Raw genomic sequence first — 16,352 nt, forward strand, 5'->3', positions numbered from 1 at the left:
AAAGTGCCTGTAGGCCAGACAAGGAATAATGGATGGAAACTGGACAAGGAGAGATTCAACCTGGAAATAAGGAGAAACTTTCTGACAGTGAGAACAATCAACCCATTGCCCTCGGAAGTTGTGGGAGCTTCATCACTTGAGACTTTCAAAAAGAGATTGGACTGCCATTTGTCGGAAATGGTATAGGGTCTCCCGCTTGGGCAGGGGGTTGGACTAGATGACCTACAACGACCCTTCCAACTCTAATTATCTGTTATGTGATTATCTATGCTGGGTTTTCTGGTGTAAACATTGCATATGAAAAGGAATAGAGTACCCTCTCTTTCCGCTGGTCTTCTTTGAAGGCCTTTCCAACAGATGAAAGGTGAAAAAAGGACCTCTGTCGGGGTTCTGAAGAAATCATAAGGAGCTTTGACATGGGCTTCCATGATGGAAAGGGGCAGAGAAACAGAAAAATGATCCTCCCTGTTAATCCACCTGCTTACCTGACCCGCGTTAACAGCTACCTCGCAGAGGTGTGTTGAAAAGACAGTTTCTTGTCTGAGTCTGTTTTGGTTAGGCAAGAAGTGGAAGCCGTTCCAATCAACACAACGGGAGCTCAGCGTAGCATGTGGGGAGAGAGTTAGAAAGAAACAATTGATCTCTGCCCCCAGCCCAGCTCTTGAGTTTCCCTTCCTCTGTCTTCGTCTTGAACGAGGCCCAAAGCAAGCACGTCCTCTTCCCATTGACTGTAATTATTTGCTTCCCTATTGCTGGCAAACCTACGTGGCATCGAAAACAATCTCAGGCTATCTTCTTCCCTGACTTGTTTTCCTACCTAGGAGCCTTCGACATCAATTGCACATCTGCTTGTTGGCTTTCTTAAAATACGGCCTATTTTTCCTCTTGTCAGCCCGCCGATGAGAAAGGCAAGGGACAAATGAAATAAATAAATTGCAGGAGGCTTGCTTTTCAGGACAGCGCCCGGGAAATAATGTCCCCTGATTTCCCCAGAGGGTCAAGTTGGCTACGAAGGGTTGGAAAGTGGTCCAAGGACATCTGCCAGCGGTCTAGATAATGAACACCAGCGTGGGATTCTCGGGGAAAGTTGAAGGAAGGAGAAAACTCATTTAGGGGAAAAGGAAGGAGAAGAATAAATAACAATGGTCTTTTGTGCCTCGGTTCCGTTTTAACCTTTTCTAAACAGAAGTTTCCCCGATTTCCTTCTGCAGGTTGCAATGTGGAGTGTGCTTAGATTTTATAGCGCCTTGGCTTCCGACAGCGTTATGCACATCAAAATGAGCACCAGTGTGTGTTCAGCATCTTTGGGGAACACCTTAAACCAGGGGCATCCAACCTTAGCAACTTTAAGACCTGTGGACTTCAATTCCCAGAATCTCATGCTGGCTGGGGAATTCTGGGAGTTGAAGTCCACAGGTCTTAAAGTTGCTAAGGTTGGACGTCCCTTCCTTAAACTAATGCATCTTTTTTTCCCAGGACCCAATAGTAGCTACCAAGGGCAGCGGCATGATCTCAAGGAATCTGCACCTCTTTAAAATCCTCCAATGTCCAGCAGGATTATTGAGAGCAAAGAAGGTTTGCAAAGTCCACAGTCCTAAAACTTCCAGAAAATACTTTCTCATGGAGACATTCGTTGGACCATTTTATCTGCTACTCTCTTAATCGCCACCGATAAGATTGGAAATGCAAAGAAATCATTTGCTTTGGTTGGGCCGCTGGAGCAGCTGAATGCTTCATTAAAAGCTCATTGAGCTGTTAATATGACTCATAAGCACTGCTCAGCATGACTCCAGTGGGTTATGTGGCTGGGATGCAGCTCCTTGTTTAATTCTTGGTTAAGTGCTTGGATGTGCGGTGTTGTGAAGCTAGAAGGTGCCGTGTGTCACCTCCACCCCAAAGGAATTTGGTTTTATCTAGAGGGGGATGCAATCAGATGTGGGCCGAGCCCTTCTCAACCTCAACAATGAGCATCAGAGAGAAAGCATGGAAGGAACAGCTTTAAAATTGCCTGGTTCTCACTGGAAAACCATTTCTTCTGAACTGTCAAATCGGTTTCGCCTAGAATTTTTCACTTTTGCATAGAATTAAGCCTTGTTTGGTTCCAATGTTGGTCCAGGTTGACCTCAGAAAACTGTTGACTTTCCTTCCTCACCTCCGGAGGGAAGACAAGGGGGATCCCCAGATGACTAGTCTGAAGATACCCCATCTTCATACCTCTCAGGTTCGAGATCCTTTCCATACTGATGTCCCCCTGACAAGCTGAATCCTTGCTTAGAGACATTTTTCTCTACATTGTCTATGTAAAGGTCTCAAGCTCAGTAAACCAGGAGTCAATGTGGTTCAAATGAAGATCGTGTCAACGGTCCAGCTAACCAACTCCAAAACAATAAACTCCGAGACAAGCATTTCCTCAAAGTTTCATTTTATTAGAACTGTCATGTTGGCACATCTGGGAAAAACCGAATCTGAAAGTCCCCGGTTTTCCTTTCCCAAAAGAGAAATCAAAGATCCAGCCCCTGCACCCAGCAGTCCATCACAGGGCCCAATCAAATCTTTCATCCTAACTGGAGACATTCCTCCCAATCACTCCCCTCCAGGTGCAGGGCAACTTGTCCTTGACTCTCTGAGAAAGGAATGATGTTGTGTCTAATCTTCTACCTCACTATGAAATCCCCCCTCCCAAATTCCCAGGCCCTGAATGTGGCAGCCTCGAAGCTTCCAAGTAAAAGATGGCTTCCGAGGCTGACAGACAGGTTTATTGCAAACTTCAGCTTTCTAACAAGAATCTGAACTACTAACGGTCAAAGCACACATTGCTGGTAGATAAGAGTCAAAAGAATTCAAGATGGGCTGGACCTGGGTGTCTTGTGGGCACAGAGAGATTCAAGACTGATGACGTGCTTGGCCCCTCCTTCAGGTTCAACCTGGTCATCCTCTTCAAAACTATTCCTAAGCGTCCAGGAGTTGGTTTCACAAATGTGGGTAGCCACAGGATCAACCTTCATCTGAATTTGCATTTAAGAACATATTCTACACCCCTGATATTATTTACAGCAGTGCCACTTTTTCTTTTGCACTTCCTAATTGCATAAATAATTCAGGAAGTTCCCCATCTCAACCATGAGGGCTGTTTTAAGCAACGATGAAGAGAATTCCCGGGCAGATTTCCCCAAACTTCCTTGTTGCCTAGGTAAGGCATTGGATTTGTCTCTGATCTTCTTAATAACTTCCTGATTAACAGCTTTGATTTCAAAACTGTTCCCCGAAGAAGAGGCAACTTCGTTAAATTGTGTAGGTAAAACAAGTCAGTTAACTAATTGCGCTGATTTTGACAGCTCGCGTGTATTTGGAAAGGCGCTATTTTAATCTCTGAAAATACGCAAGTAGGCTAGCTGAGCTCAAGTTTTATGGAGTCCATCGCACCTCGGAAAAGCAGAGGAGCTGGGGGAAAGATGTGCCTTCTTGTCTACTCACCAAAGAATGATGTTCCTGAACATCATGGGTGGAGCAGGCATACATGATGCTGAATAAAAGCCAGCTGTTTCCACATCATGGCCACTAGAAGCTGTGGTCCAGCAAGGTTCGGAGAACCATAGCTTGTTCATCCCTTGGATGGGGGACATTGCTGTTCTTAACCACATACCAAAGATTATTGTGTCTATAAATGTCAGATGCAAAAGAACCAGGAAAACTACTGAGTTCAAAGCACTGAAAAAATTATTATTGCTACCTATACACACGAATCTGGTCAACTAAGAGTCAAAGCTAAATTGGCACTCGTAGATAAGAGTCAACAGAATTCACAAGGAGATGGACTTGGACATTGGCAACACGATGATTCCAAACCGATAGCATATTTAACCCCACCTTCCAGCTCAGCCTGCTCCTCTACAGTTCTGTAGCGGACAAAAAAAGCTCCACAGAGAATCATTAAAACTGCCCAGAATATCATTGGGCTCCAGCTACCAGCCCTGGATGACATCTTCGCATTTTGCTGTTTAAGGAAGTTGCACAACATTCTCAGAAACTCTTCCCATCCCGCTCACAATTTTTGTGAACTGTTCTGGCAGAAGATACAGAACTATTCAAACTGGGACCACACGTTTTCTGAACAGGTTTTATCCCAGAGCTATAATTGCACTTAACAATGAACTTAAGGACCCACCACGAGTGAGTTTTTGGACAGGATTACTAGGTCTGTTGTGTGGACGCTTGTGTGTTTTTAAGAGGCGGAGAATTTTGGTGGGTGCGGAGGTGTTTGGGGATTGTCATGTGTGTGTGTGTGTGTGTGTGCATGTTGAGTCTGGTCTCTGGGAGTTATGTGAATTTTGTTGTATGTATACTGTGTATATATATGCACAATGACAATGCAGAATTCAATTCAATAAAATACAATAAGCCATCGTCCTCCATCCAAGAGGTCAGCATCCACCAGGACCCTGCTGTTCTTCAAAGAACCTCAGAAATGTTTCCAGAGATTCTGCTCCCTGGAAAAGATAAATGAGCAGCTCTTGTTCCCCCATCAAGTTCAGCAGCATGTAGACCAAAAAAAAACCCCCCACCCTCCCCAAACAGCCCTTTTTCTAAAGACCTGGTTGTTCGATGATGAAAAGTGAGCACCATCCTTTGAGCTTAGCAAACAGCTGGAGCACATCTGAACCGAGAAGCGCAAGAATGAGCATACAAAAAAGATGTACTTGCGCCGTAGGCACCCAGTTTGGGAACAACGCTGGAATCGATGGGTTTCTTGTTGAAAATCAGCCCTTAATTCATCTCACTTTCTTTGAATCGTTCATCCATCGATGAGCCCCCCAGCTGTCAATCGAGCCGGCAAAGAGGAAAAGGAGCCACTTCCTCTCCCATTTGTGTAAACTGGGACGGGGGTGTCTCTTTTCTATCCACCGAAAAAAAGATTTGGGGGGGAATTAAAAGTTATTTAAGAAAATCCATATGGATGCTTCTTTCTTGCCATCGATTGAGAGGGAGGGAGAGAGAGAGAGAAAACCCCAGGGAGTGCCGAGAATCACTCTCTAGAGGGGAGAGCCAGGCTCTTAAAACCAACATTAAAGAGTTGGGTTCATTTCTCGGGTTATGCAAAGATGTTTTTTTTTAAAAAAAATGGAGGGGGGTGGCGATACTTTCATGCCGTGCCCAGAGAAAGGATGGATTAGAGAGGGGGCATTTTGTATCTCTTGGGGGGGAGGGAAAGCTGAATACTTTTTTCTCCCTGTTCATCAAATACATCCATCATTTTCAGTATCTCTAGGTGGATACAGTGTGCACCGCAAGGAATTGAAATGTCTCTTAGCTCGAGAAAATATGTTCATAAAATGATAGTCATTTAATTAGTATCATCGCTATCATTTAATCCTTCCCTTCCCCCTTCCTTCCCTTCCTCCCTTCCTTTCCTCCCTCTCTCCCTCCCTCTCCTTCCTCCCTTCCTTTCCGCCCTCCCTCCCTCTCCTCTCTCCCTCCCTCTCCTTCCTTCCCTCCCTCCCTCTCCTTCCTTCCTCCCTCCCTTTCCTCCCTCTCCTCTCTCCCTCCCTCCCTCTCCTTCCTTCTTTCTTTCCTTTCCTCCCTCCCTCCAAAATGACTATGCTTTTTTGCATTTTACTTTTTAAACATTTATCCCTACCCTGCAAAGGGGCAACATGTCACACCCAAGTTTTTTTTAAATTTACATTTTGCACACTTTATTTTAAAGGCCATCACCAACACCCCCCTCCCCCCAAAAAAGACAGTATATCTAGACCAAACCAGGATTAACTGTTGATGACTTGTTGTGAACATGTCCTGCTGTTTTCTTTGTATTTCTTTGTATTTTGTAGGGATTTTATATATTTGATATGGTCAATTGATTTAATAAGGTATCTATCTACCTTTACCTACCAACCTGTCTGTTCGTCTGTTTGTCTGTCTATCTATCTATCTATCTATCTATCTATCTATCTATCTCTCTCTCTCTCTCTCTCTCTCTATCTATCTATCTATCTATCTATCTATCTATCTATCTCTATTGCTATGTCTATCTCTATCTCTCTCTTTTTCTATGTTTTGGATGGCCAAAGCCATTGCTCCAATTCTTCCCAGTTAGTTTCATGGAATCGTTTCTTTTTTTTCCCCTTTTCTCTCCCCCCTCTTCTTCCTCCCCCTCTCTTTTGGGTGTGTGATTCTGTCATTTAATGGAGCGGTAAATAAGAATTTCTGATAATGAGCTCAAGCATCTGTCACAACAACCTGGTGCTGGTTATTAACATTTCCATTAACGGCGGGGTGGGCAGCAGTAATAAGGAAGCCGCACAGTTAGAACAAAATAAATAGTTGGTGTCAGGCATAGTGGGTGTTAATTACTATTTTATTTTATAACCCCGGAGAGGAATAGAGGAGGAAATATATAAATATATAATAATAACATGCCTTATGAAGGTCAGAGCCTGTAAAGGAAGATGCTAACAGAGGGGGAGATAATTGGACCTACATTTTGAGTAGCAAATGGTTTGCGTTTTCTATTTGTGGGGCATTGAACGGGCATCGAGCAAGCAGAGTTATGCTCTCTGGGCCTGTGGACAGAAGTTATTGGCATCCCCTTTGCCAACCAGAAAGGGTTTGTGTTTGGCTCTCCTACTTGCCTTGGAAGGGTTGGATGCCTCTGGTTACCTACGCTCAAATCAGTGTGGGGTACCAAAGGCATGCTTCAGTGAAGGGAAGGGAGGGAGGGAGGGAAGGAGGAAGGAAGGAAGGAAGGAAGGAAGGAAGGAAGGAAGGAAGGAAGGAAGGAAGGAAGGAAGGAAGGAGAGGGAGGGAGGAAAGAAGGGAGGAAAATAAAAGGAGAAAAGGAGGAAGGGAGGGAGAGAGGAAGGGAGGAAGGGTAAGAGAAGGAGGGAGAGGAAGGAAGGATGGGAGGAAGGAAGAAGGAAGGAAGGAAAGAAAATAAAAGAGGAAAAGGAAAGGAGGGAGGGGAAGGGAGGAAGGAAAGAAAGAAGGAAGGAAAATAAATAAGGGAAGGAGGGGAGGGAGGGGAAGGGAAGAAGGACAGGGGAAGGAAGGAAAATAAAAGGGGGAAGGGAAGGAGGGAGGGTGGAAGGGAAGAAAGCAAGAAGGAAGGAAAATAAAAGGGGAAGGAGGAAGGAAGGAAGGGGAAGGGGGGAGGAGGAAGGAAAGAAAATAAAAGGGGAAAAGGGAAGGAGGGAGGGAGAAAGGCTATTGAAAAGTTAATGGAAATATCTGATAAATGAATTTGGGAAGGAAGGCAATATTCCTGTCCCAGGATAACAGTGCAGGATCCAATCTGAGTCAGTCTCTGGGACCAGAGGTTGAGTCTTCCAAGCTTTCAGGCTTGTGCTGGAGCCCGGGGAACTTCTCGCTCTCCAGAATGGTTTCCCTGAGGATGGGCCCCGAAAGCTTGGAAGGTCTCGGAGGCCTCCAAAGTTGGATCCTTCAACAAATGAATTCCTTTGGAGGTGGGACCAGAGGTTCTCAAGATGATGTTGAAGGCAACAACGGCCCTTGAGGACTTGTACACCTCTGCTAACGTTGGTTGGGAGGGGGTTTAGGAGAAGAAGGCTGGGCTTTTCAATTTTACTGGCTAATCTAGGCAGTCAAAATAACATGCGTTGATTTATCCTACTTACGTCCCGCCATTCAATTCTAGCAGATAATTAAGAGGCCTAAAATGCCAATCAAATTAAATCCCCACCACCTTGGATCAAGCTTTCCAAATGCCAGCTTGCAGGGGAAATGTTCACGTCGTTGTCGCTTTGACAAAGTGTTTGCGAGCCCTCAAGGGAAGAGAGCTCCACGGTTGGGGTGGGTGGGCGGGTGGGGAGGGGGATGTGTTCCCCTGACAATGGACTCTGGAAAGAATTCATCTCCCATTTGTCTTCTTCTGGTTTTAAAGACATTGAGTGGGGGGAGGCAGTGTCAGAAAGGAAATGAATCTGTGTGTTCCCCAGACTGACGACTCGGAGGAACATCAACAGTTGGGTTTCAGTCTCTGCTTTCTTGATGATCTGCAGAAAAAGGAAGAAAGGGAGAGAGGAGGGAGGGAGGAAAGGAAAAAGGGAGAGAGGGATGAAGGAGAAAGAGGAAGGAAAGGGAGGGAGGGAAGGAAGACAGAAAGAGGAAGGAAAGGGAGGGAGGGAAGGAAGGAAAAGGGGAAGGAGGGAGGAAAGAAGGAAGGGGAAAGGGAGGGAGGGAAGATGGAGAAAGAGGAAGGAAAGGGAGGGAGGGAAGGAAGGGGAAGGGGAAGGAGGGAGGAAAGAAGGAAGGGAAAAGGAAGAGAGGGATGAAGGAGAAAGAGGAAGGAAAGGGAGGGAGGGAAGGAAGGGAAAGGGGAAGGAGGGAGGAAAGAAGGAAGGGAAAAGGGAGAGAGGGATGAAGGAGAAAGAGGAAGGAAAGGGAGGGAGGGAAGGAAGGAAAAGGGGAAGGAGGGAGGAAAGAAGGAAGGGAAAAGGAAGAGAGGGATGAAGGAGAAAGAGGAAGGAAAGGGAGGGAGGGAAGGAAGGAAAGGGGAAGGAGGGAGGAAAGAAGGAAGGGAAAAGGGAGAGAGGGATGAAGGAGAAAGAGGAAGGAAAGGGAGGGAGGGAAGATGGAGAAAGAGGAAGAAAAAGAGGAGGGAGGGAGGGAGGAAGGAAGGAAGGAAGGAAGGAAGGACAGGTGGATATTGGAAAATTGATGAAAGAATTTGGCAAATGAATTCCTTTGGAGGTGACAGCAGAGTTTTTAGAGAAGGTGCTGAGGGCCGCACCAGATCTTGAGGAATCTTAACGAAATCCTTCCGTCTAGTGAGATCATCTTCTTCCCTCTGGCTTTGGTGTCAGTCGAATCAATGCCTCCTCCTCCTCCTCCTCCTCCTGCCAACCTCTTCTCGTGTCTTTCTTTCCCCAGCTCCCGCAATGCCTCCCCAGAATATCCACATCAGTGCCGTGTCTGCAAGCCAGCTGGAGATCACCTGGGACCCTCCTCCTGTGGACAGCCAGAACGGAAACATTCAAGGCTACAAGGCAAGTCGGGGGGAAATGCCCTTCAGAGATTAGCCCCAGTGCATTTTGGGACAAAAACACAGGGTTGCCCACGCCCACTTTGTTTCCCCAAACTTCAACTATCTGATTATTTAACGGTGGCAATTTTATCCTTCCTTCAGGCCCTCCTCTCTTAGGGTCTGTCAATCTTAATAAATTAGAAATGCAACAGATTGCAAACCTACAGCAAACAACTAAAGAATTTGCAAAGATACAACAGTGCCAGCTGAGAATAGCTTTTTTCCAACCTGGGGGATGCTGTTCCCAAACTGCTGAGGGCCCATCAGCTGAGGATGATGGGAGTTGAAGTCTAACACAGTTGGACTCCCTCTTCTCTTAACCCGAAGACTTCCTCACTCGAGTGGATCCCATAAAAAATAAAGCCTCAATGGACGCTAAACCCTTAAAAAGCAGAAGGTTGAGAACATTAAACATGATGCTTTCATTAAATGGTTGTCCTCAGGAGACAGAGTTACTACTGCTCTACTTCTAGGTGGAAAACTGATGGAATTCAGTTCAACACACCCTAGCACCCAGATCCTAGAGCAGGGCTCTCCAAACTTGGCAACTTTTAAGACTTGTGGACTTCAACGGGCTGGAGAGTTCTGGGAGTTGAAGTCCAAAAGTCCTAGAAGTTGCCAGGTGTGGAGCTTCACCAAGAATTCTTCCATCTAGAAACCATTTGTCACAAGATAAGATTAGTCTCTGGGCAGAAAATCCTTGGCAGTCCCTCATCTATTATTATTCATTTCCAGGGACCTTTCAAAATTGCCAAGTGTCAAATGTGCAAACGCAATCCAATCTGCATGTTGCCAGAATAATTACTCAAAGCCAATTTCTCCTCCTCCTCTTCCTCTTCCTTAGGAAGTGTAGCGTTAGAAGACTAGGCCAAGACCGAGAAAAACACACCAGGTGATGGTCACCGGCTAGATGTCTGGTGCCTAACCCAGATCCAAAACCACCTCCAAGAATAAATTTAACCAAAAATTGGCTTCTAAAATTCTGACACGTTATTCTCCTGATCACTCTTGGAGCTTGGCCAACGTCCATTGCCTGGTGTAGCTTCTACCTGTGCCAGTCTCAGAAGCTGGCATTACTTCTTGGGCAGAAACAGCTACCAGCTATAAAAAAACCCTGTGTACCTTCTCTTCTGTTTGGCACAAATACTTCTGATCTCTGGGGCTTGTAAACACCAAAGCGGGTTCTTGACTGGACAGTGAAGTCAGGTCCCTGGTGAGCTTTGGGTGGACTTGGTAAACCATGACTCTCAGAAGTGGCTCTCCACTGCCAAACCAGGGGATCTGCTAGGGAATTATGGGAAAGTGGAACTGGGCTTTCTAAAAACCATTGGCGGCATGTTAATAACTTGGCTGAGTAAACCCAGCTGTAAGGACTGCCGGCTAGATCTAAGGCAGAGGTGTCAAACTCAATTTCATTGAGGGCTGCATCAGGGTTGTGTTTGACCTCAGAGAGCCAGGCCAGCATGATGTCACTTGTGTTGTGGGGAGGGGGCACCTGTGGTGTCCCGAGCACTCTGCCAGCGAAAACAGACTCCCGAGTTCCGTTTTCGGCTTTGACTGCCTCCTGTAACCTTCTGCCAGCAAAAACGGAGCTCAGGAGATCCACGTGTGGCTCTTGTGAGTTCCATTTTCACTGACAGAGGTATCGCAGGTCGGTCCTTCATGATTTCCAGGGTGGTCCCACAGGCCAGATCTAAGCACCCCATGGGTCAGATCCAGCCCCTGGGCCTTGAGTTTGACCCCTCCCCAATCTAAAGCATTTCTCAGGTGTGCTGCAGCTCCAACTCCCAGCATTCCCTGCCAGCGAGCCAACCGGTATTGAGCTGGTTGAGAATTGGAGTTAGAAATGATGTCATGGGAACTTGAAGGATAGGCTGTTGGGCTTATCTCTCTTTTCCTTCCCCCCACCCCAAACTAGGTTTATTATTGGGAGAAAGACGGCCAGAATGAGACTGAAAAGGTGAAGGTTCTCTTCCTACCTGATACAAGCATCCGGCTCAAAAACCTGACCAGTTTCTCCAAATACCTGGTGTGTATTTCTGCTTTTAACGCAGCAGGTGATGGACCCAAGACAAGCCCTATGGAAGGCAGGACACTCCAGGCAGGTAAGAACGAGATGGATCCTTCCACCGAGCAGATGCCATGTTTTGCACTTGTAACTCAATGTCTGCAGAGATTCTCAGTCCTCCAGGTCATGGTTGTTCCAAAGGTGTTTTTTCAGGACGCAACTGGACTTTCTTGCTTTTTTTCTTTTGAAGACGTTTCGCTTCTCATCCAAGGAGCTTCTTCAGCTCTGATAGGATGGTGGGGAATGGAAGGATTGATATTCCTGGCAGTTGGTCATTTGCATTCTTTTTAGAGGGTCGTTGAGGCCACTTGGAGGTTTATCTGTGTCCTCAGAGTCACCTGAGTAGAGTTCCTGGTTCCTGTAGTCTGCAATTTTTCTTCTCTGGAAATCCATGCCTACTCCCACACCATTCCAAGAATGTTCATCACAAATTGTATAGCCAAAAGTCTGTAGCCAAATTGTATAGCCAAAAGTCTCAGTCTTCCAGGTCATGGTTATCCCAAATCCTTTTTCTGGACTTCCTTGTTTTCTTTTGAAGACGTTGAGCTGAGAAGCGAAATGTCTTCAAAAGATTTTTATCTCGGTGGTTGGGCTCCTGCCCCATCTTACAGCATGGTGTGTTTGAGCCATGGCTCTCGTTAAGTAAGCAAGCCTTATCTGGGTTCACATTGCAGCCATAAACCATGGTTTACAAATCTGAGGAGCTTCCTAACCCCAAGTGATCAAATGTCCAGATGGTAAAACAGAAGATACTTTTTTTGTTGCAAGCCTTGGTACCAATCTTGAAGCGGATCCCACTTACCCCAAGTCTGCCTTGATCTCTTCCAGCTCCAGGAGTGCCCAGTTATTTGATCTTCTCCGAAATCACATGCTCGGCCCTTAACGTGTCTTGGGGAGAGCCAACAGCAGCCAACGGGATCCTGCAGGGTTATCGGGTGATCTATGAACCTTTGGCCCCAGTTCAAGGTAAGCAACCCCCAAGAAGGATTGGTTAAGTCTTGGGAGGTGGGCATGGAGATGTGGTTGGTCCTTTTACACTCCTGTTCATCTTTTCTTTTCTTTTGTTTTCTTTTGGCAAAGACTAATTTGAGTTGGAATACAAGACTTCAATTGAATATGTGGCCAAGTGTGATTAGACACGCAAGGAATTTGTCTTTGGGGACAGAAACTCTCAGTGTACAGGCAAAGCAGAGCCTCCATTTCCTGAGCTCCGAAGTACTTTTAAAGAAGAGTTGTTGTTTTTTTTCTCCTCTGTGCCTGGATTTTCCTTGTATTATGAACTCACTCCTCACAGCCTGTTTTAAAAATCAATTGCCCTAATATCCGACGATAACAAACTAACCCTAGAGCCATTCTTTACCCCTCTTTTAAATAACATTATCGTTGAGGTTTTTGTTCTCCGGATTTGGCTGAGAAATTGGACGATCCCCCCAGAGACAGTGAACGGCATCCAATGTATTTCACCCAGCCTTCTCCCCTCCGATTCCGGGATTTCAAATTGCAGCTGGAAGGAGAAATTGAACCAAAGTGCTTTGGAAAGTACTGAAGTTGATTGAACCGGTCCAGGCAAAATTAAGTTTTGTGGAGATGCCATCTATTGTTGGCTTCCCAATTACCTGCCGAGGCGGTCAGCGCTCCTGTGTTTTTCCACAAATACCAGCTGCCACGTTGCAGTCACAGTAGAAGGAAGGACGTTTAAAGGGAGGGAGGAAGAAAAGATTGATTTTTCTAATGAGTGTTGAGAAGGCCGCTACTTCGTTTTCAAACTCCGAAAAGAAAACTTTAGATGTTAGGTCTTAGATCAGGAGGGGGAACATCGCCGTATCCACTTTTTTTCTGTCAGAAACACATCCCCACCCAAACATATTATAGTTTGATCTCAGAAGGTGACTCTTAACCTTTGTTTCTTCCAATGAGCCTTTTATTTATCTATCTATTTATTTGTTAAATGTGGATGTTGCCCATATCACTAGTCACGATGTCTCTGGGTGCCTTACAATTGTATAAAAGCACAATCCTTTCGGCTGCTGTTTGTAATTTTTTTTTTTTATTTAAGAGACTTTTTACAGTTTTGATGTTTTGAACTATTTCCATCTTTTTGTAATGTCAGAATTGTACGCTGCCCAGAGTTACCTGATTGAGTTGGACAGCTTATACCGAGTTTTGCAGCGTGAATTCAGCTCCAGAAAAATAAACACAGATGGCTGAGGTTTCATTTAACATCTTTATAAACATAATAAGTAGATTTTACAAACCAGTTGTAGATTTCTCCAACGTGGAGCAAACTCAAACAGAAACATGTTGCAAGTTCAGAGCAGAGCTCCAGTCTTCAGCAAGCAAGCAAGTTAGTTTCATCTTCAATAGACAGACTCAGAGCTTAACACATAGCTGCAGAGTTGCAGAGCTTAACATAGAACCACTCCTAGACTACTTTTAGTTTCAGTTTCCAGCCTAGGCTAATTCTAGTTTCAGTTTCCAAAACAGTCCTCATTGGCTGACCTTGTTACTATGCTCTGTTCTAGTTCATGAATATATTCTGACACAGCTATAGAAATTGAACGAATGAATGAATGAATGAACGAACATAAAAGCTTTAAAAACATTAAAATTAACAACACATAAAGGTTAGAAACCAAGGGCCCAACATGGTAATATTAGACCTTTTTCTATATAAATGTGTTCAATCAAATAGCATCACTCACTCTAAATCAAGGGTGTTCAACCTTGGCGATGTTAAGACCTGTGGATTTCAACTCCCAGAATTCCCCAGCCAGCACAGAATTCTGGGAGTTGGTCCCCAAGTCTTTAAGTCGCCACGGTTGGACACCCCTGCTCCAAACTGATTTGAAAGAGACTTTCCGCACAACAACGCATATCTGCTCACTTGTGTCTCATCCGTTGCCTCTTTCTCCCCTGCCTTTTAGAAGGAACTAACCCACAAGCGGTAGACATGGGAAATGCTAAAGGATGTGTAGTTACTTTTCTCTCCCTCCAAGACGCTGAGACGTTGGTCAATAGAGGCTGTGGTTTAACGATTTTTCTCCCCAGGAGCGATTCGACAGAATGATGGGGGTTAAAGGACCCCTGTGAAGTCAGTTTGGGTTTCCAGAGAGAAGCTACAAGCCACAATTACTTCCGCTCACCTCTCCCTTTCATCCCTGGGTAATCAGGGACGGTAATCTCCAGCCTCTTGAAAACCGCCCAACGGAGCCCATAAGGCTCCCCCGCCTCTCGCCAGCCTCCACTTATCAAGCCTGGAGTCTAATTACACTTATCTCTGCCGAAAATTATCCATTATTGCCACTTAAATTCCCACTAATTGTAAGAAAAGCTTCTTTAGCAAATGGCTCGATCATCATTTCTTGGATAATCTGGCTGGCATCGTTTCTGCCGTTTTCACAACTCGCTTGTTTTCCTTCCTCCTGACCTTTTTGCGCCCTCCCCACCTCTCTCTTTCTTTTGAACACTCTTTTGATCTCTCTCTCTCTTCTTTTCTTTTCTTTTTTCTTTTCTTAGGGGTGAGCAAAGTGGTTACCGTGGACATCCAGGGCAATTGGCAGCGCTGGCTAAAAGTCAGAGATCTCACCAAAGGGATGACCTACCTGTTCCGTGTGCAAGCCAGGACTATTATCTATGGACCTGAACTGCAAGCCAACATCACTGCTGGGCCAGCGGAAGGTAAGGTTGATCTGAGGAGCAAGTTGAACATCCAAACAATAATTGATACAAAGAGGGGAGCAGATTCAGCACCCCGATTCCACCCACCCTTCCAAGCAAAGGGAGCATTAAGTTTCAAGGTGAACAGAGGTGCTGTTCAGCAGGTTCTGACCAGTTCTGGAGAACTGGTAGTGGAAATTTTGAGTAGTTCAGAGAACCAGCAAATCCCACCTCTGACTGGCCCCACCAATCCCATCTCTTCTCTGCCTCCCTCTGAGTCCCAGCTGATGGTCTGGGTCTTCTTTGGTTGCCCTGCACAGGAGAAGGGAGCTGGAAAGCAGGTTATGGGGGTGGGGAGAGAATGAGATTTTGCAATAACCTTCCCCTGCCACACCCACCAAGCCACGCCCTCCAAGCCTTGCCCACAGAACACGTAGTAATTTTTTTTTGAATCCTACCACTGGTTCATGTGAGTTCCTCCTGAAGCAACCAAGATGGAAACCAGGTTCCAGAGAACATCCTGCCTTCAGTATTTCTCTGGTCAGTCCAGTTGGAGCCATGCCCACAGAACTGGAAGTAAAAATAATGTGGATCCCACCATTGGACTTTATGTGAGGACCAGCCCAGAAACTGTAATTACAGATTCTGCAAATAGCGTATGGGGGAGGGAAGCGTTTTTTAAAAGCTCTCAGAAGTATACAGAGAAGAGCAACAGAGGTTTGGGCACTCAATTGTATGGTGGATGGTCGAGGGAGCTCCGCATATCTAGTCTTATCAAAGAGAAGCGCCAAAGGCAATATGATAGCAGTCTTCCAATACTTGAGTGGCTGCCACAGAGAAGAAGAGAATGACTTATTGTCCAAAGCACCAGAGGGCAGGACAGGAAACAACAGATGGAAGCTCGTCAAAGATAGATCCAACCTAGAACTAAGAAATTTCCTGACAGTGAGAACAATTAGTCAGTGGAACAACTTGCATCTGAAAGTTGTGGGGGCTCCATCTGTGGAGATCTTCAAGGAAGGATTGGACAACCTTTTGCGTAGGATGATATAAGGTCTCTTGTCTTGAGCAGAGAGGTGGGCTAGAAGATCTCTGTGTTCCATCCAAACCCAATGATTCTATGGCCTGTGTTTTGTTGCTTATTGATTTGTCCCCCTGCTTCAACCAGTTCTTCCTTTGTCCCGCTCCTACAGGGTCTCCTGGTTCCCCGCAGCATGTACTGGTCTCAAAATCCACTTCTGGACTCACTTTGTACTGGACGGAGGGAGTTTCGGGAACGAAACCCATCACTGGCTACGTCATAGAAAGTCGGCCTTCAGGTAGGTCGTATAATATTGCAGTCTCCGTGCAACAGAAGATCAAAACCGGATGACTGAGCAAACCTAGTTAGAACCGAAGAAGGAGAGAGAGAAACGAGGGTGGGATATTACCACAGGAAGACACCCCAAAGAAGCTGTGGAGCTCCCGTCCATAAGACCTATTGACTCAAATTGCTCAGAGCCCACAAAGGACGGATGATTCCTGCTGCAGACTGACACAAGCAGGGGTGGGCTTCAAAAATTGTAACCAAGTGTTCTCTGCCCTGTT

General features: G+C 45.7%; 1 protein-coding gene across 2 annotated transcripts in view; it reads left to right on the forward strand.

Annotated features, from left to right (window-relative positions):
• The window catches only part of SDK1 (sidekick cell adhesion molecule 1), a 367,483-nt gene that overhangs the window by 324,882 nt on the left and 26,249 nt on the right, over nt 1-16,352 (forward strand). For both annotated transcript variants that reach the window (XM_087912912.1, XM_087912913.1), the window contains exons 36-40: nt 8,887-9,002; nt 10,959-11,145; nt 11,937-12,074; nt 14,625-14,786; nt 15,959-16,084. In XM_087912912.1, the coding sequence (XP_087769038.1) occupies nt 8,887-9,002; nt 10,959-11,145; nt 11,937-12,074; nt 14,625-14,786; nt 15,959-16,084 (729 nt within the window). The remainder of the gene's footprint in view (nt 1-8,886; nt 9,003-10,958; nt 11,146-11,936; nt 12,075-14,624; nt 14,787-15,958; nt 16,085-16,352) is intronic.

This window comes from Pseudonaja textilis, chromosome 14 (assembly GCF_049901715.1).
Source record: "Pseudonaja textilis isolate UNSWEBS1 chromosome 14, rPseTex1.2, whole genome shotgun sequence".
In the NCBI taxonomy this organism is placed as follows: Eukaryota; Metazoa; Chordata; class Lepidosauria; order Squamata; family Elapidae; genus Pseudonaja; species Pseudonaja textilis.